The 21,317-nt window shown below is 41.8% G+C and overlaps 1 protein-coding gene across 1 annotated transcript in view; it reads right to left on the bottom strand.

Annotated features, from left to right (window-relative positions):
• CDC73 (cell division cycle 73) overlaps positions 1-21,317 on the bottom strand; it is a 182,574-nt gene that overhangs the window by 122,961 nt on the left and 38,296 nt on the right. Inside the window, exons 8-9 of the mRNA XM_053313544.1 lie at positions 13,956-14,054; positions 12,462-12,540 (exon numbers count right to left, since the gene is read on the bottom strand). Coding sequence (XP_053169519.1) covers positions 12,462-12,540; positions 13,956-14,054 — 178 coding nt within the window. The remainder of the gene's footprint in view (positions 1-12,461; positions 12,541-13,955; positions 14,055-21,317) is intronic.

Genomic DNA, 21,317 nt, shown 5'->3' on the forward strand with positions numbered 1-21,317 from the left:
GTATGTGAGTTTATCTCTTGATAGGGTTGCGCTTCCCTTGAGAGAGACAGTTCGTGATCTGGGGTCCTTCTGGACTTGTGGATCCTGCTTGAACAGCAGGTGGAGGCTGTAGCCAGGGATGCCTTTGACCAGCATTGGCTGGTTCACCAGTTACGGCCTTTTCTCAACTAGCAGGCCCTGCCAACAGTAACTCATGCCTTTGTTACCTCTCGCTTTTAATTACTGTAACAAGCTCTACCTAGGGTTGCCTTTGAAAATGATTTGGAAGCTTCAACTAGTCCACCTCGTGGGTGGTCGTAGATTTGATAACGTTACACCTCTTTTAGGGTTGCTGCACTGGTTACCTGTTCACTTCCAGGTCCAATTTAAAGTGCTGGTTCTCACTTACAAAACCCTTATGGTCTTAGCACCTGTAAGATCACCTCCGAGATCACCTCTTTTGGCCAACTGATCACCTCTCTCAGCCAATTGTAAATTTTTAACAACATTTTTTTCAGGAGGAACTATATTTTGTGTTTCATTTCTTTTAAAAAATGCATTTTTCCATGTTTTTTGCTGAAAAAAAAACCAGGGAATTTGGGCCACGGGGCACATTCCCCGACAGCTGCAAAGCACAATGTGGTACTTTTTTTCCCTTGCACCCCCTCCCCATTTGTCCTCTTTCCAGCTTCCAGGAACCGCCGCATCCCATTGAGTCAATGCCTCAGTATCCACGGTTTCAGCATCCATCCCACAAAGAACGGAACCCCTGTGGATACTAACGATTACCTGTAGTTGTAGGGAAGGGAAAATCCACCTTTCACTCCCACCAATGGGTTGCTAACCAAGATCCCACACAAAGTAAAATGTATCTTTAAGCTGAGTACACAAGCAATGCATATGTGTACTCTACACACACACACACACACACACACACACACACACGTTTTTGCAATATACTGTACCAGCACTCACATGTAGCTGTCCATAATGATGACCATTCTGGTTACTTAGAATTGTATATTATACCTTTTTAAAGTGTAGTCCGCTACTGGCATTATTGTATTCAGACATGCATCCTGGCTAGCATTCAGCTGTTGAGAATTCAACTAAAATCAGTTTTAGAAAGTGTGTTAAAACTTGTCTTTTTACCCAGGCTTTTATATGATTGTCTCTACTGCTGCTTCTTTGTGTATTGCATGGTTATTTTATGTTTGTATTTTAAATCTTTTTAGTCAGATTCATGTTTTTATATTTTAGCTTAATATTTTAATTGTGTATTTTATAGGCTTGTTTTAATTTTTCTGTGTGAACCACCTTGGAATTGTTTTAATGAAAGGCGGTATATAAATTTAACAATAAATAAAATAATACGAGAACAATATGGAGCAGTTTCTTTCCACAACTTTCCCTCTTAATGTGTTTTCTGCATTCATTAAAAATATTCAGTACTTGAGCTTTACCACATGACTTAAGCCATAAAATGAATAATTCAATAAAAATATAAATGAGTACTCAAATCAGCTATAAACACAAATATTAAAGCAGCTTTAAAAAAAACTATCAGAATTAATTTGTATGAAATAAGAGGGTATCACAGCAAAAGAATTTAAGAGTGCAACAGAGCTACAAGACCTGGATAATATTAAGGAGATTCTGAAGTGCAAAAAAGGCTAAGGGCAACAGATATCTAGTGATGATAGTTATAGGTCTTTACTGTATTTTCAGCTTAATCCCATTTTCCACTTGAATGTCTTGTGTGTCACAGAGAGAGAGAGAGTTATTTTTATCAGACAGTAACCATTTCAAAAAAAAATTACTTGCACTTTATCAAAGGCTGATGTATTCTGCTTAAAGGTTTGCCAGTGTTTATTACCATGCTCTGTTAAACCCACAGGGCTTTTTATTCACGAGATATGAAGCTGTGACTCTGTTCTCATAATCTTTTAGGATACCAAATCGCTTTAGAAAGGATGTGAATATTTCCTTTTAACAAAGCTATTACCAGCTGTGAGGGAAATACACTCTGCAACCCAATCTCTATTGTTTTCTCTGAGTTACAGAGAAATCAAACAGAAAAAACTTAACAGAAATCACAGACTTTTCAGTCTGAAAAGCATGCAGTGGCATGCAGAGAACATGGGATTCATTGTAATAGTTTGTCATTCCAGAAGGGGGAGGAAGAAAAGTGGCTTTCTGAGTGAGAGCTGCAGGTACATTATGTGGACAATCCTCTTTTCTATTCCACGCCAGCCTTTGCCCAGTATCCTGGTTCCCTGCTCCGTGTATTGCAAGGATGTGGCATTGTTATATTAGTCAGTCATATGTCACATTAGGTGCAAATGAACAGAATCACATCATACACTGGAGAGAGCATACACATTCACTAGACATTTATGCAAGAATGCACAACGCCCCTGTGTTTCAACGTTACCAAGACTTGCATGATTTTCTTTAAAGCCATATCATTCTGGGGGGAAATGGCTTTTCTTTCAAGTTTTTAAAGTAAACTAGCAAAATCACTGTTACTCTCAACACATGCACCATGTAGCTCCCCCTGTAGCATACGGTTTTACTCGCTTGAACCACAAGAATTGTTTCTGTTTGGAGCAGGACACCCTATTTGCCTAAATTCTTTGCTTGTGGCATGCTATAATCAGGTTGAATTGAAGGATAAAATGTTACACAGATAGAGCTATGTCTTGTAGAAGAAACACCGCCTTCACACTGTGTTTATATTCCAAGTAATTGATTTATTGATACAAAGACAGTTTCAGCTGAAAATGGATCAGAGAGAGCCTGTGCAGTTTACAAACCTGATCAAACCCAAAGATCACTTGCAAAGTACAGAACAGAGTCTTATCTGGTAAAAAGGGGAAGTTACATAATTCTCTCAAGTTGCTTAAAAATTTCAATCCATTAGCTCGACAGTTGCATGTGTACATGAAAACAAGAAGTTACAGTAACAGACCATATTTACCCTGCCTGATTAGAATGCTCCAGGCATGGTTTTGCAGAGTGCAGCTGCCGTCACTGTCTGCTAACTGAAGGGCTTCTCTCAGGTCCATGTGCCTTCCCAATCAAATCTCTGGTTGTATGATCAACGGAACAGTTAAACTTGCCTTGAGAGAATCCAATGTGCTTATTTTTTAAATAAGTCTGCAGCCAAGATAATCTCCAGAGAAAATATCTATTAAGACCTATTCAGTCTACTACTACTGCAAGTGGAGGAAACAGCATCTTCTCCTTGGACAGTCAGTCTTTAAGGATGTGCACGGAACCGCGGAGCAGTGGTCCAGCACTGGGGTGGGGGTTCCTTTAAGGGTGGGGGAGGGTGTACTTATCCCTCCAGCCACTTTCCCCCCACCAGCACGTGTTTTTTGGCAAGCATTTGGGGCGGCAGGATACTTCCCTGCCGCCCCTTCCCCTCTCAGCAGCAAAAGGCTTCAGCAAGTCTTCTGCACGTGCGCACATCACGCATGTGCACATCGCGATTAAAATAGACAGGGAAGTTATTGTGGTAGAAGCACTGTACAAATTCATTGTTCATTTAAACAATGTTTTCTATTTCTGGTTTTTAAAAAGTTATATCATTGCTCGCAGTGTATAAAATTAGTGTCTTAAAATATATGAAGCAACCTGAGGTATTTACACAATACACAAACATACCCCTAACAAGCTTACCATGAAGCAATTTTAGAAAATACAAGTGTAACGTTTTACCAGACAAGTATACATCTCGGAAAGAAAAGAAAAAACATTCAATATTAGTTAAGAATATTGCCTGCTAACTTGGCAAAGAGGCACCTTTTAACATGGTGATTTTCTTTATTTAGCAGGGAGAGAATAACTGGCACAATACCTACAGTGACTGTTGCTGGTGTCTATTTTATGTTTTGTTTTGAAGATTATGAGCCCTTCGGGGTCCGGGATCCATCTTATTTATTTATTATTTCTCTGTGTAAACTGCCCTGAGCCATTTTTGGAAGGGCAGTATAGAAATTGAATAAATAAATAATAAGAATAACTTAGAATAACTCGTGTAAATAATAAGGCAAGTAATAGATCACAATATTGTCCTCATATATGGCTTTTAACATATTTGAATTGCTCCTCAACTGAATGTATAAGTACCAGATATCCTAAATCAAATGACTACCAATTCAGATTTCTCCTAGCATGTTTGATTCAAGCAGTAAATAAAAACTCAGTAGGGAAAGAGAAAAAAATACTGACATTGATAGATTTTTCATTTTAAAAAAACACAACTAAACACAACAAAAGCAGCAAACACACAAACCCCAAGAAAACGAAAAAGTTCCACATTAAATACCTAAACAATACAATGCTCTAATTTTCTGTCAAACACTGCAGATATCAATTTGGAAAAAGTTTTGATAAGCAGAGGAACAATTTGACAAAAGCTGTAGTAACTGTTCACATAACAAGAACAAAAGCACCTGTGAGAAATGCCAGCAGTTTAGAAAGGAAAAGCGATTATAAAGTTATATCATTGTGTGTGTGTATGTGTGTGTGTGTGTGTGTGTGTGTGTGTGTGTGTGTATGTATGTATGTATGTATGTATGTGTGTGTATATATATATATATATATATATATATATATATATATATATATATATATATAAAATATTGATTTCATGCTTGCACAAGCTCAGCTAGACTGTGGTTCCTTTCAGCACATTTCCTAAAATTTATATGCTGCCTTTTACCTATCAATGATTTGTAAGACAGTTCACATTACTTACTTATTATATTTATACTTATTACTTATTATATTTATTACTTACTTATTATAGTTATATAATATATATAAATTCCATCTCTGGCGATTAACAGCAAAATAAAACAAATTAAAAACCACATGGGATGGGGGGAGGGGTTGAAACCTTAAAATCATTTTTGAAAACACAAATCTAGTTAAAAAGCTTGGTTGAATAAATGTATCTTAAAGCCTTTTAGGGCTTTATAGGTTACACACAGCAACCTGTATTATCCCCAGAAAGTTATTGGTAACTATTGTAGTTCTTTTAATATAGGAGTAATATGGATACTCCTCCAGGGAGTGGGCGATTCAATCATTAGGGGCATAGAGAGATGGGTTTATGACCCACGAATAAATGGGTAGTTTTCACTATGGAGTGAAGTCAATCAATCAATCTTTATTACGGTCACAAACCAGCATAAAGTATAAGGGTGTTTACAAGTGAAAAGTGACAGCAGATAAAAGTACTTACATGTAAAATGGTACATAATAATACTAAAAGGACTAAGAATACTAAAAATAGTAGAAACAGAATCACACCTGAAAATCTGAGATCTGCTCTTGTGGTAGCAAACATGACTTGTCCCCTTAGCTAAACAGGGTCTGCCCTGGTTGCATATGAAAGGGAGACTAGAAGTGTGAACACTGTAAGATATTCCCCTTAGGGGATGGAGCTGCTCTGAAGACGCTGGCAGTCTGTGAAGACAATACTGAGCTAGATGAACCAATGGTCTGACTTGGTATATGACAGCTTCCTATGTCCCTATATAGTAAAAGTCATAAAAATGAATAAAAGGCATAAAGTGGGGGGGCATAAAGTTGTAATAAGGTTAAAAGGCATAGGAGAACAGAAATATATATAATCCTGAGTAATAAAACTAGAAAACAGCTGGATTGAGGGTTATGCAGTAAAAGGGAAGTGAGTGAACAATTGCAAGGCCCCCCCAGATTCACTAGGAGTAAAATTAAGGTTGATAGGACTCACTGCCTGTCATCCGCTGACGAATGCGGATCACAGCCACACAGTACCTGGCGACACTATATGTGATGGCAGGCTTAGAGAGTAGCAAGGAACTGTAGAATTGGCTTGGACAACCTGGATACTTGCTTAGCAATGGAAGGATGAGAGAGGCACGTATGTCTCTATAGAACGAGCATTAGAGAAGAACATGCTCAGTAGTCTCAATCTGCCCTAAGGCACAGGGGCATAAACGCTCCGCAAGTGGCATCCTTCTATAACAGCCTTCTAACACTGCTGAGGGGAGGCCATGACAGCGAGCCAAAGTGAACACCCTTCTGTGGTTTGGAACCTACAGTTGGGTGAGGTATGCTGCTGGCAAGGCAGAATATCTAAGCCCGTCACTGATATGGAATTTTGGAACTCTGATCTGCTGAGATCAGTTTGGCGCTCAATGTCTATAATGCACTGCTTGATGGTTGTTTCTGCCTGATCGTAGCCCATGTTGAGCAAGGTCAAGGGGGGAAGGCCCAGAGTACCTATTTTGGTCTCAACTGTCTGAATCCAGCTAGATTGGTAATCATCGTGTAGGGTTTGGGAGGCAAGACCAATTGGGCAACAGGATAGTCTGAGCCAATAACAGAGAATGGCCACCCACACCCTAGCCTCCAACTTGATCAAGCCTGTGTTAAGATAGTCCAGGCGCAGAGTGGTATTGGAGACACATCTCTGTACTTGGAGCGCTGCCCTCAGGAATTTAGACTGTACAAGTTCCAGAGTCACAATGTTGGGAAAAGGACCCAACTGAGCACCATAGAGGAGTTGAGCTAGCTACTTGGAACAAGGCTACTAAAAGGAAGAGAGAGCTACTGACTTGGCTGTGAACAGTTCAAGAGCCGTGGGTACCTGATGGCCTCCTCTTGTCCGCAGGAATTTGAGAATGGAAGAGGAGCTTCTCTGGGCATTTAAAGCTGTGTGTTCTCCATGAGCTTTCCTAGAGCCGCCAGAATAAAAAAACTACTCCCAAGTATTTAAAATGTGCATCTTGCTCAATCTTATGTCCCTCTATCCACCAAGAGTGGACCTTGGACCTCCTGGCGAAGACCATAATTTTAGTTTTGTGAAAATAGTTTTCCAGGCAGTCCTCCCTGCAGTGCAACGTCAGGGCCCTCAGTGCTCTTCTAAGGCCAATGGGAGTCTTTGAGAGGATGACAGCAGTATCCGCATATAACAGGATGGCAATGTGTCTTCCCCACAAGCTTTGGAGCGTGGAAATCTGGTTTGCTGAGCGGGCCCACCATAGAGTTGATGTAGAAATTGAAGAGGAGTGGGGCCAAAATGCATCCTTGTTTGACGCCCTTCTGAGTTCGAACAGCTCTTGTGAGGTGGCCTTGGGGGCTACATGTCACCTTAAGTGATATGTCTACATGCAGGGTGCAAAAAAAAGGTATAACAGGCGCTGGTCAATGGAGGAGGCTTCCAACTTCTCCCATGTGAGATGGGAGTCGAATGCTGCCTTAAGATCAATAAAGGCAGCATAAAGAGAGATCACACTGCAGGAGGAGTATTTCCCGATAAGATGCTGTAAAATGAAGCACTGATCGATAGTGGAGCACCCTTCCCTGAAGCCCGCTTGTTCCTCAGCAAGATGATTCTCCTGTTCCATCCAATCTCTAAGTTTCCTGTATAGGTGTCTCACATAAAGCTTGCTGATGGTATTGAGCAAACTGATGGGTCTGTAATTGGCGGAGTCATTCTTCTTGCCATTTTTAAATATAGGGACAATGATCGCTACCTCCCAGTCCATGGGAATTTGGCGATTCGTGTCAATATAGGTGAAGAGTGATGCTAGGATAGTGGCCCACCAGTCCAGATTATTTTGAACAGCCTCCGGTGGAATGAGGTCCGCACCTGGAGCGTCCCCCAGTCTTAATTGGGTGACTAGACTGTGGATCTCTGAAGTTGACACCGGAGCCCATAGCGCAGTATTCTCAATGAAACAGAAGGAGCTTCTGCAAGCAGCTGCAGGATCTTTGTATAGGTCATGAAAGTATTTCTCCCAGATCCCTGGGTGAATATGGCAATCCCGGAAGGATCATTAATCCCGGAAGGATCATTAATTTGGACCATAGCTGGGAGAGTGCTTTGTAAGACGCCAGAACATGGCAGAGTCTTTGGATCTAACAACCTGAATGAGTCCCATCTGTGCATCTTTCATGTCATCTCTTTTCTTACGAGCCAGCAGAAGTTTGTACTGTCTTTTCTGCTGAAGGAGATTTTGTGCAGCCAACATTCTGGAACTAGATTTATAGACTTGATAGGTGTTGGCAAGGGCTTTTGGGAGGTTAACACAGTCCTTATCAAACCACTGCTTGGAGGCCTGTTGACACTGCATGTGGCTCGTAGTTCTTACAGAAGAGGAGCTGCTGTAATTCCTGGACTAGAGCACTGTAGGACTCCAAAGGTGCATGTTGGGTCATTATTTAGTAGGGATGATTTAATACACTGAAATCGGTCAGAGGCAAGTAGCTCACTTAGCGCTTGATCCAGTTGGGGAGACCATTTAGCACGGCAATATGCTCCTCCCGCCAAGGATTGGTGGGATTGTAATGATTCTCTATGTGGGACTGATGAATGAAAGGCTTCAGAAGAAGCAAGATGGGGAGAAGATCATTATCAAATTTGGAGGTAACCTCAAATCTCTCCACCAGAGGAAGCAGGTTCCCTGAGGTGATGAAGTAGTCAATTAGGCTCATTCTGGAGCCAGCCAGATAGGTGAACTCAGCGGGATGGTCGTTTTCAAGTGAGCCATTCAAAATGAAGAGATTAAGTCTGGTCGTCATTGGACTCAAGCAGAGACCCGCATAATCTGACCTTTGGTCCTTTTAAAGACGGATAAGAGGGAGCCAGTCAGCCTCGGGGCTAGGTGGATAAGCCCTCTGTTGAGTGTATAAGGTATGGTCATCAGGGCCCAGCCTAGCATTTAAATCACCACCCAACAACACATATGCATTAGTAATCTGCTAGGTAGTTTTAAAGTTCAGTCCACATTGATCTGACCTGTAGCTTCCTTTGTTGCGGAGGAAGATAAATGTTAACTATCAACAGTTTGCAGCGGCTGAATTCCACGATAAGAGGCCGACTTTACGCTGGTCTACTCAGTGTCATTGTGTAGAGCTGTAAGTAAGTGGTTGTGTGGAGAGATCCTGCAATGTTGACGGGTCCACACAGGATTGATGTGGGAAGCATAAGTCTTGAGGGGAGAAAGCAGGTGGAGCACTTTCAAGTTCCTGGGCACCCACCTCTATAGCATCAGTCTTCCCTGGGAAGAAATCTCTGCAGGATGGGTTGGAAATCCCTGTGATGCAGTCAAGCCTGCTGGAGAGGTTAGAGTGGTAAAGGTGTCAGAGAGGGGGTTGCTGTCAAGGAGTTTTCCTGGACCCATGCCTTGTGTGCTGGTGTCCTCTGTGGATACAGAGAGGGGCTGGATCGATGGGGGCAATGCGGGGGCCCCTTCCAGGGATGTATGCACCTGTTGTTCCTTCTGAGGTGATGACTGCCCTGAAGGAGCCTTGCCCTCAAGTTGATCGTGGCCCCAGTTGCGGGTCAAATGGAGCTGGGGGCACATCATACTCTCAGGGGCATCTAAAATGGTTTGTGGCTCCTCAGGTTGTGGAGATGATGTGGGGAGTGCATGGAGACCCTCCCCTAGGGTGGCTGTCACATAGGGGTTACCTGAAATCAACAGCGCGGTGACCTTGTCAAATGTTACCCTCTCCATTTGCCCTCCAGCCATCTACCTTGCTGCTTTAGCACCTGTAGTTATTCTGTATACTGTACCAAGAAGCCAAATTTGCAGCAGGTCGGATGTCATATCCTCTGGTGAGTTTGCTGTTCCAGCTCTCCATCAGGATATCAACAAGATCACCAACAAAGCAAACACAAAATCCTTCCAAGACTTCTTGGAATCCTACTGGATCTAATAACCTTCTTGGGTGGACCATCCTAATAAGCCCCTCACCCATGCGGAAGTGCAACTTGATTGTGAGTCGAACCTTAACCAGATGGTGTGTTCATGACAATCATGAAATCACAGGAGTCCCCACCTACGGAACACCACCATGATCAGAGTAAAAGACCAGATCAAGCTTGTGACCGGCAACATGCGTAGGTCCTGAGACCACTTGGGATAGACCCATAGTTGTCATGGATGCTATGAACTCCTGAGCCATTTTGCATAAATTGGTGTCAAAGTAAACACTGATATCCCCCATCACCAGGAGCCTGGGAGACTGCAACACCAAGCCCAAGACCAAGTCCATCACCTCTTTTATGGACTCTTTTGGGCAGCAGGGTGATCAGTACACAAGTCCCAGTCTATCCCTAGTCCCCCAACTTAAGTGTACACATTAGATGTGGTCAGACACTTGACAGGGAAATGATGTTCTTGTAGCTCACAGCCATTCCACCTCCCTGCTCACAGCCTCTCACCTGCTCCTCAACCGAATACCCTGGAGGGAGAAGCTGGAACCAGATTAGGCCACCAGCCTTCCACAATCAACTCTCTGATACATAACAGATTGGCCCATCCATAATCAGATCATGAATTATTTCTGATTTATTCTGGACCTTCCCGGCATTACAAAGAAGCACCATGAGGCTCTGTGGGTATTGGCACTGCTCCCTGAAGTCAAAGAGCTGGCAGGTTAGCCAGAAGGGGGAATAGGTATTAGATTTCTGATTTCCCTTCTACTGTAATGCCCTGACCTGCCAACATTACTTCTTCTATTCCCCGCCACCACTGTAAGAGTCACCACATTATCAGGGTACATGCCCTGCATCACCCCATCTACAGACAAGCCTCAACCCATGGTAGACTAATCTCACCCCAAACTCAGCAACAGAAGCTATCTAATACAACAGCTTCCGCTTCTAAAACAGCCACAAAAATATATACTCTGCCCCGGCCCTCAGTCCCACATGAACAAGTAAACAAAACATCATGAAGTTACAGGATGTTGGATTAAAAAAATCTAATACCTAACAGTGAAATACAGCAGCTAAACATGCAGCTAGTTAGCACTAGTGCAGATCTAACGAAGCCTATTGCTTCATTATTGGTAAGCAACATGGAACTACCTGTGGGACTGCATACTCTCCTCACTTCCTCTTAAGCCTGAATTCTCTCTGCCAGTCTTAACCATGTTATGAGTGATGATGAGAGTTCACCCTAACAGGAGACTGGAGTTTGAAACTCATTTAAAATCCTGATTAAGAGTGATCCTTGGTAAGCATAATGGGTGCAGACAAATCACATTATTTCTGCACTAATTCCTATTCAGCCTCCTCAAAGATGCTACAGATTAGAATAGTCTTGGCCTATTTCTGAAAGATCAAGAAGATGAAGTGATGAGGCAGAACTGACATGTACTAGTGCTGCAACGGCAAAGTTTGTAGCTCTGTGTGCCCATCTGATTTTTACCTACTAAACACGGAAATCTGCAATACAAATACATTCCTTTGGCAAAGTGGTTAGGTCTTTAGATAGCTGTGTGTGAAATAGGCTCTATTAGGACATATCAGTCATAAGAAAGGGAGATGTATTCATGTGCTCCATGTTGTGTGTTTTATTCTTATATTATATACTTTTAAAAACTCTTGAATAGAGATATGTTATTTTTAAAATAAAATAAAATAAAATAAAATAAAATAAAATAAAATAAAATAAAAGTTCTTCGTACTTTTAATTGTGGATTTTTCAAATTATACTGTAAAATGCTTTGGTATTATTTTAATGAAAAGTGGTGTATAAATTAAACAATAAATTAAAAAACTCTGAGGACACCAAATTATTTCCGCACAGGAGTGTGGAAAAACTAAGCCTCTTTGAGCATAACTTAGATGCCAAATGAAAAATCAGCAAACAGTTTTCATTTTAAAAAATGCAGTTTTAAAACCAACCACCTTTTCATTTCAGGACCTTTAAGGAAAACTACTCAAAATTATTCACCTTTGCTTTCCTAGATTCTATCAAACAGCATGCACACTCTTTCCAAGCTGTGGCTACCAAATAGAACAACAAACTAGAGTGGTATCTGGAACGTGTATACGCACACATGCACACCTGCTTTGTTCTTATGCCTTCCAAAACACACTTTCAACAAAAACACAACACACACCTCTTCCCAATAAATTTAATTGACCAAAATACCCTGGGACACAACTGATCAGTAAACCAGACTTCTGGTGAACAGAAAAGCAGGACTACAGCACATTAGTATAGCAGCTTTTCCACATAGCTGATTTAAAGAAGAGGCAGTTGCTCAAGAACTGATTGTTAGCAAAGCTTGCAAGTTGATCAGTACTATCAGCAATGATCAAGATGACACATCTGAAACCACAATGTGGCTAAAGTGAATTCTAAAAACTTACATCTTCACCACAAAAAGCAGCTGGTTTATGTTGACAACAAGCATGAGAAGATGCTAAGAAAGCCTTAAGAAATGAGGCTTTAATATACTTCCAATGGCTCAAACTGAACCAATTTCATAACAGAAAGAAAACTGTTATGTTGCAATCTGCTTCTTAAATGGTTAAATATTTTATGATTAGTATTTATTGCTCTTTCTTGCACTTATGTTCATGTTCAATAATGCCAACTCCAGGGATTTATAAGCGAGCGATTTCTTCAGTCATTGTTGTTAAATACAGAATTGACAGTGATTAACACAGGTAAACTTACCTTCCTTTCCTTTAAACCTTTCCTGATCGTATCTGTTGTAGGCAGCTGGAATAGGCTGCTTGTTCCGTAAAGTGGGATCCTAAACCAAAGGGGAAAGAAAAATCTATGTGGCATGCTGATGGTTGTCAATACAAATACACACACTTGGATTGCAGTATCTGTCAGCTAATAATAGAGGTGAGAAATTACTTTATGGGTAGCATTCACAGTGGCGTTCAAAAAAAGGAATTTTTACTATTTTGATACTCCACAAAGTTACACTGCCACTAGCAGAAGAGGAACAATTCAAACGCATTCTGAAGAGAATTTCCTGTTTCCACATACACGGGCTTGTTCAAGAGGTTGAACATTGTATACGCTAGCACAAGAACCAATCTGTGACAAAGGTTAACTTCTTCACACATTTGTGCACTACATTCTTACACTAGGGAAATAGCATTTATGCTAGTGAAAAATCAGTCTGATGTTAGTTTATTTAGATAAATTCAGGGGTATCTCATTTTAAACCCAATTTGCCTTGAAAATTTATACCACTACTTTCTCAATCTGGTTGTTTAGCCATAGCCATAAAAAAGAAAGAAAGAAAGCTCAAACGCTGGATGCTAGAATAATCTATCTAACAAGTCACAGGGCAGGAAAAATTATGATGGACTCAGAATAATTCCATACAAAACCATATCAGCTTGCCACATATCCTGATGGCAGAAACTACAAAACTGGCTACTCTTCTTGTTAACTGAAAATCCAAACATCTCCCAGGATAAACCATAAGCAATGGTCAAATAATTTATGCCACTACTTTCTGAAGTCCATATGTTAACAGACTAGTGTAATATTACAGTGTATTGCCTAAGGCTCAATTCATAAGTTATTGTTGCAGGAGCTACTTCCAAGAGACCTGAACCCATGCCATGAGAGAGAAACCCCCACCCATTTTGTAGCTATATGTAATGGCAAGATCAAAACTGCAAGGGCCACTTTAGCATTGACATTTATAAAGTATGGATGGATGGGACACTTCAGACACAGAGTCCTGAAGGACTGAAACAGAATAAATTGCCCATGCAAAAGACGGATGAATTGGAATTTAGTGCCCCATTAGTTTGGCAGCATTTTTGAAGTGCATTTAGAATATGCTTCTTCTCTCCCCCCCCCCCCCCGCATCCAAGTTTGTAGTTATTCTGCACAACTCAGTTCCAAATGCATTTACTTAATAATAAAACACGCCGACTTAGTGAAACTTAGCTACATGTATGCATGCTTTCAACTGCAAACCATTGCAGCACTCAAATTCATAAGACTAACGAAGGACTTTTTTGCCACAAGGTTGACTGATTAGTTCCATGCTCTCTCTCAGGTTTGATTCACATGTTACTGAAATGGTGCGGAAATCACTTATCCATAGTCTAGCTAGTCCCACACCATTCCAATAGCCTCTCTAAAAGGAACCATGATAATCAGGCTATTCTCTACCGCAGATTTTAAGGTACTCACCACTGGTGCAGTATTTGGTGCTGGTCTTTGTTCAGGTGCACGGCCTTCTTCTCTAGCTTTGACCGACTGAAGAATTGCAAAAATATTCTTGGCAAAGTTCTAGAACACACAAAGTTTTAGTTTTACTAATATGTGCTACTTATACTTAGTTGTCCTATTTTATCTGTTGTACATTGTTTCAGGTACCACTGGTTGGCAAATTATTTTCAAATTTATATTATATACCACAATTAATGCAATACTCCCTCAGCACTACAAAGTGTAGCTAAAAGTTACACTTTTGAGATGGAGGCAGATATGCACCTGACAAAGCTGTTGGAACTTCTCTGCCATTTTCACATTATTTATTATTTAATTATCCTATTTTTATACCGCCTGATATGCAACTATCTAGGCGGTATACAAATCCCAACATTAAAAACCAAAGGTTAAGATACATAAAACATTATAAAAGCAATATAAAACAAATTATTAAAATTATTAAAATTCTAATTAAAAGCTTTCAAGAACAGGAATATCTTGAGGGCCTTCCTGAAAATGAACAGTGAAGGAGATGCTCTTATTTCAGCAGGGAGCATACAGGTGAAACTTGAAAAATTAGAATATTGTGCAAAAGTTCATTAATTTCAGTAATGCAAATTAAAAGGTGAAACTGATATATGAGATAGACGCATTACATGCAAAGCGAGATAAGTCAAGCCTTAATTTGTTATAATTGTGATGATCATGGCGTACAGCTCATGAAAACCCCAAATCCACAATCTCAGAAAATTAGAATATTACATGAAACCAATAAAACAAGGATTGTAAATAGAACAATATCGGACCTCTGAAAAGTATAAGCATGCATATGTATTCAGTACTTGGTTTGGGCCCCTTTTGCAGCAATTACTGCCTCAATGCGGCGTGGCATGGATGCTATCAGCCTGTGGTACTGCTGAGGTGTTATGGAAGACCAGGATGCGTCAATTGCGGCCTTCAGCTCTTCTGCATTGTTTGGTCTCATGTCTCTCATCCTTCTCTTGGCAATGCCCCATAGATTCTCTATGGGGTCAGGTCAGGCGAGTTTGCTGGCCAATCAAGCACAGTAATCCCATGGTCATGGAACCAGGTTTTGGTACTTTTGGCAGTGTGGGCAGGTGCCAAGTCCTGCTGGAAAATGAAGTCAGCATCCCCATACAGCTCATCTGTGGAAGGAAGCATGAAGTGCTCCAAAATCTCCTGATAGATGGCTGCGTTGACCCTGGACTTAATGAAGCACAGTGGACCAACACCAGCAGATGACATGGCTCCCCAAATCAACACAGACTGTGGAAACTTCACACTGGACTTCAAGCATCTTGCATTGTGTGCCTCTCCATTCTTCCTCCAGACTCTGGGTCCTTGGTTTCCAAATGAGATGCAAAAGTTGCTCTCATCAGAAAAGAGGACTTTGGACCACTGAGCAACAGACCAGTTCTTTTTTTCTTGAGCCCAGGTAAGACGCTTCTGACGTTGTTTGTTGTTCAGGAGCGGCTTGACAAGAGGAATATGACATTTGAAGCCCATGTCCAGGATCCGTCTGTGTGTGGTGGCTCTTGATGCACTAACTCCAGCCTCAGTCCACTCCTTGTGAAAGTCCCCAACACTTTTGAATGGCCTTTTCCTGAAAATCCTCTCCAGGCTGCGGTCATCCCTGCTGCTTGTGCACCTTTTTCTTCCACACTTTTCCCTTCCACATAACTTTCTATTGATGTGCTTTGATACAGCACTTTGGGAACATCCAACTTCTTTTGCAATTACCTTTTGAGGCTTTCCCTCCTTATGGAGGGTGTCAATGATGGTTTTCTGCACAACTGTCAAGTCAGCAGTCTTTCCCATGATTGTGATTCCTAATGAACCAGACTGAGAGACCATTTAAAGGCTCAGGAACCCTTTGCAGGTGTTATGGATTGATTTGCTGATTGGAGTGGGACACCTGGAGCCTAGACTGTTGAACCTTTTCACAATATTCTAATTTTCTGGGATTGGGGATTCTTATGAGCTCTACGCCATGATCATCACAATTATAACAAATTAAGGCTTGACTTATCTCGCTTTGCATGCAATGCGTCTGTCTCATATATCAGTTTCACCTTTTAATTTGCATTACTGAAATTAATGAACTTTTGCACGATATTCTAATTTTTCGAGTTTCACCTGTATTCCAAAGCCCTGGGGCAACCACAACGAAAGCCCAGTCCTGAGTCACCACGAGACAAGCTTGGGGCAACCATAATTTGGATCTTCTTTCCAGAAGATCGTAAAAGGTGGGAGGATTCATGACAAAGGAGGCGCTCTCTAAAATATCCTGGACCCAAGCCGTTAAGAGCTTCATAGGTGATAACCAGCACTTTGTATTTCACCCAGAAAAATATCGGCAACCAGTGCAGTTCTTTCAAAACCTGTGTTGTATGGTCCCTTCATGTTGTCCCAGAGACCAATCTGGCTGCCGCATTCTGTACCAATGGTAGTTTCTGGCTTATGTACAAAGGCAGCCACATGTACAGCATATTACAGTAGTCAAGTCTGGTGGTTACCAGCACGTGTACTTCTGTTTAAGGCCATTCACCTCTAGAAATGGATGTAGCTGAGGTATCAGCTGAAACTGATAAAAAGCACTCCTCAACCTAAGAAACCAGGGAGAGCTTTGGCTCCAGGAGCACTCCCAAGCATTACAACTCATAGCTTCAGTTATTCCTTAGCAGCTAATACATTTTCAGAGAGTAAGTGATAAAAGACTACTTATCAACTGCCAAGTCCTAATGAAGCCACTTCAAGCACCACATACCAACTCTAGTGATTGGCTTCCCCACACTTATGGGCCTTTGAGTGTCCGGTTTCTCTCACTCATGGTACTGTCTGTAGCAACTCTGTGTTCATACTAGAATGATTCATCCAACCTGCCACTGCACACACTGCTAATCCACAGTGAGCTCTTTGTATGTGTGTGGACCCCGCTGGATCAAGGTGCCTCATCTCTTATGGAACAAGATTCAAGAAACAGACCCAAGTATTTACATTTTAAGGGCTTAAGCACATTACCATTCTCCATCTACAACTACAAGGTTACTCAATCAATCAATCTTTATTATGGTCATAGACCAGCATAAAGTATAAGGGCTATTACATGTTAAAAGTAAGATAAGATAAGAAGTGATTACTTATAAAGTGGTACATATTAATATTAAAAGGACTAAAAATACTAAAAGTAGTAGATATTACATCCAAAAGCATGAGGGCCTAAAAGCCTGAGAAATAGTAAAAGTCATAAAAATGCATGAAATGCATAAAAAGGGGGTGGGCATAAAAACAGATGTAATAAAGTTAAAAGACACGAGGAGACAGAAATATATAAAAGCCTGAGTAATAAAACGGGAAAACAGCCCAATAAAGGTTATAAGGAATAGTAAAAAGGGAGGCAAGTAAACAATTGCAGGACCTGCCCAGAGTCACAGAGAATCAGATTAAGGCTGATAGGACTCACTGCCTGTCATCCAGCGACGAATGCTGATTGCAACCGCACAGTACCTGGCGACGCTATATGTGATGGCAGGCTTAGAGAGTAACAAAGAGATGTAGAATTGGCTTGGACAACCTGGATACTTGCTTAGCAATGGAAGGATGAGGGAGGCGCAAATGTCTCTATAGAACAAGCATTAGAGAAGAACATGCTCAGTAGTTTCAATCTGCCCTAGGCCACAGGGGAATAGTCGTTCTGCAAAAGAGGTCCTTCTATAATGGCCTTCTAGCACCCCTGAAGGGAGGCCATGACAGCGAGCCAAAGTGAACACCGTTCTGTGGTTTGGAACCTACAGTTGGGTGAGGTATGCTGCTGGCAAGGCAGAATATCTAAGCCCGTCACTGATATGGAATTTTGGAACTCTGATCTGCTGAGATCAGTTTGGCGCTCAATGTCTATAATGCACTGCTTGATGATTGCTTTTGCCTGATGGTAGCCCATGCTGAGCAAGGTCAAGGGTGGGAAGGCCCAGAGTACCTACTTTTGTCTCAATTGTCTGAATCCAGCTAGATTGGTAATCATTGTGTAGGGTTAGGGGGGCAAGACCAATTGGGCAAAAGGATAGTCTGAGCCAATAACAGAGAATGACCACCCACACCCTAGCCTCCAACTTGATCAAGCCTATCTCCAGGCGCAGAGCGGTACTGGAGACACATCTCTCTACTTGGAGTGCTGCCCTCAGGAATTTAGATTGTACAAGTTCCAGAGTCGCAATGTTGGGGAAGGGGCCCTATTGAGCACCATAGAGGAGCTGAGCTAGTGACTTGGAACAAGGCTACTAAAAGAAAGAGAGAGCCTTCAAGTTGCAGAAAATATAAAACAGCAAGTGATTTAAGTGCCAAAAATTTCTTTTGGCACCTTCCTTTTTGTCAGTTTATACATGCAGATGAAAAGGCAGCTACACAGTTCAATTCCTGGTACTTCTTGGGCACACAAGTTTTATAATGCAGACCTTGACAGATTTTCTTTGGAACAAGATTTAGGAGGTAAACAATGGACACTTGACAAAACTATTGAACATAGTGATGGAAATTGTGGAGGGGGAGGATAAATGAGCGTCCCTTTTCCCCCTTAGAACAAAACATACTTACTTTTACTTAGAACAGGATGTTCACTCAGAACAGAAACGGGGCAGCCTGAGACAAAAAGATCATTATACAACAATCTCTGAATATGCTCTAGATGTAATGGGTAAATTTCTAGGCATCATGGCTTCCTGCCACCTGGGATTTGTCAAGCCCTGCCATAGTGTCTTGCAACCATGTTTCTCTCACCCTACTAACACCTTTCTGTGAATTCAACCAAAAGCACGAAAACACACTCTCTGTAATTAACTTTGAAATATCTGCATTTTACAATCACCATTAAAGAGATTTGCTCACTTCAAATTATATCCTCACAATTCAGTGAACCTATACACTCACAACATGTTATCATCACTCATGACAAACTACTGGAGATAAATCAAGACAAAAATAAGAGGTTAGGTTGCTGAGGCAACATCTAGCCCTAACTCCCAACTTCAAAAACTTCTGCTTCCCAGGTGTGTGAAGAGAAAAAGAGAACTTAATAATTTTTGGTAGGTACACAATTTAAATTGAGCTATAAGCACCCAAATTGTGAAACAAGAGCTTAAAGCCATATTGCATCCACCTTTAAACTGAGGGCCTAGCAGTACAGATTATATTCTTCAAACGCTGAACTTGAACTTCCTAGTGCCTCTTGAATGGAGTAGGAGTATTGCAACAATCATAGTTCCATTGCAGGAATGGTAGAGATACAAAAGATTCTTATTGTGATGCATTTAATCATAGTCCCACAGATTAGTTCTGTCTCATTGGTTACTCAGCCAACCATATATACCCAGTATCTGAACTTTCAGTTTACTGTACTGATAATGGTGCACAAGGCTTGTACAAAATTTCGATTTGACTGTCTGTGGCAGTGGTTCCCCAAAATGATATCAAATTTAAGTGTTTACAAAAGAGGAGACAAAACTCATGCCAGAAGTCTGTTACCAATATTGCTGATCTAGTTTTCTTCTCCTGCATCTGTCTCGCTTCTGTAAGGCCTTCATGACTCAAGGTTTATTTTTGTTTTGATCTCATAAAGGGAAACAATTTCCACACCGAAGGAAGCAGGGCAGCTGCACACATCTCACAATGATTTCTTTGTGGATAAAATCTCTCGTATTCGGGCCAACTTGGATTTAGACCGCACAATTACTGCAGTGTCTGAATCGGAGGTGTCCAGCGACTCCTCTTATGTGGTTAGGCTGGATCAGTTTCAGTTTGTGACTCGTGAGGATGTGGACAAGCTGCTTGGAGCGATGTGGCCTACCACCTGTTCTCTTGACCCTTGCCTGACGTGGCTAATACTATCTGGCAGGGAGGTTATTGTAGAAGGCCTGGTAGAGATCATAAATGCTTTTCTGAGCAAGGGCAGGATGCCTCCTTGTCTTAAGAAGGCTATTATTAGACCACTTCTGAAGAAGCCTGCCCTGGATTCCTCAGAGTTGAGCAACTATAGGCCTGTCTCCAACCTTCTGTGGCTGGGCAAGGTAATTGAGAGGATGGTCGCCTCCCAACTCCAGGCAGTCTTGGATGAAACTGATTATCTACACCCGTTTCAGACCAGCTTTCAGGTGGGCTATGGGGTGGAGACTGTCTTGGTCGGCCTGATGGATGATCTCCAATCGGGAATTGACAGAGGAAGTGTGACTCTGTTGGTCCTTTTGGACCTCTCGGCAGCTTTCAATACTATCAACCATAGTATCCGTCTGGAGCGTCTGAGGGGGGTGGGGGTGGGAAGCACTGCTTTGCGGTGGTTCCACACTTATCTCTCGGGCAGATTCCAGATTGTGCCTCTCAAGGACTGTTCTTCAAAAACTAAACTTCGGTATGGTGTCCCTCAGGGCTCCATATTGTCTCCGTTGTTGTTTAACATCTACATGAAACCGCTGGTAGAGATCATCAGGAGATTTGGTGAAGGGTGTTATCAGTATGCTGATGACACCCAAATCTATTTCTCCATGTCAACATCAACAGGAGAAGGCATAACCTCCCTAAATGCCTGCCTGGAGGCAGTGATGGACTGGATGAGAGATAACAAACTGAGACTGAATCCAGATAAGACGGAGGTACTTATTGTGCAGGGTCGGAACTCGGGAAATGATTTTGATCTGCCTGTTCTGGATGGGGTCACACTTCCCCCAGAAGGAACAGGTATGCAGTCTGGGCTGCTTCTGGACACAAAACTCTCCTTGGTGTCCAAGGTTGAGGCAGTGGCCAGAGGTGCCTTGTATCAGCTTCGGCTTATATGCCAGCTGCGTCCATTTATTGAGATAAATGACCTCAGAACATCTGCTGGTCACCTCCAGACTCGACTACTGCAATGCGCTCTATGTGGGGCTGCCTTTGTACATAGTCCGGAAACTGCAGTTAGTCCAGAATGCGGCAGCCAGATTGGTCTCTGGGTTATCTCGGAGAGAACGTATCACTCCTATCTTAAAACATCTACACTGGCCGCCGGTAAGTTTCCGGGCAGAGTACAAGGTTTTGGTTATAACCTACAAAGTCCTAAACAACTTGGGCCCTGGGTATTTAAGAGAACGTCATCTTCGCTATGAACCATACCTCCCATTGAGATCATCGGGAGAGGTTCGTCTGCAGTTGCCATCAGTTCGTCCGGTGGCTACTCAGGGATGGGCCTTCTCCACTGCTGCCCCGAGGCTTTGAAACACACTTCCTGGTGAAATGAGAGCCTCCCATCTCTTACAACTTTTAAAAGGGCAGTCAAGATGCATTTGTTCACCCAGCCTT

Source organism: Hemicordylus capensis, chromosome 4, assembly GCF_027244095.1.
Source record: "Hemicordylus capensis ecotype Gifberg chromosome 4, rHemCap1.1.pri, whole genome shotgun sequence".
Classification (NCBI taxonomy): domain Eukaryota; kingdom Metazoa; phylum Chordata; class Lepidosauria; order Squamata; family Cordylidae; genus Hemicordylus; species Hemicordylus capensis.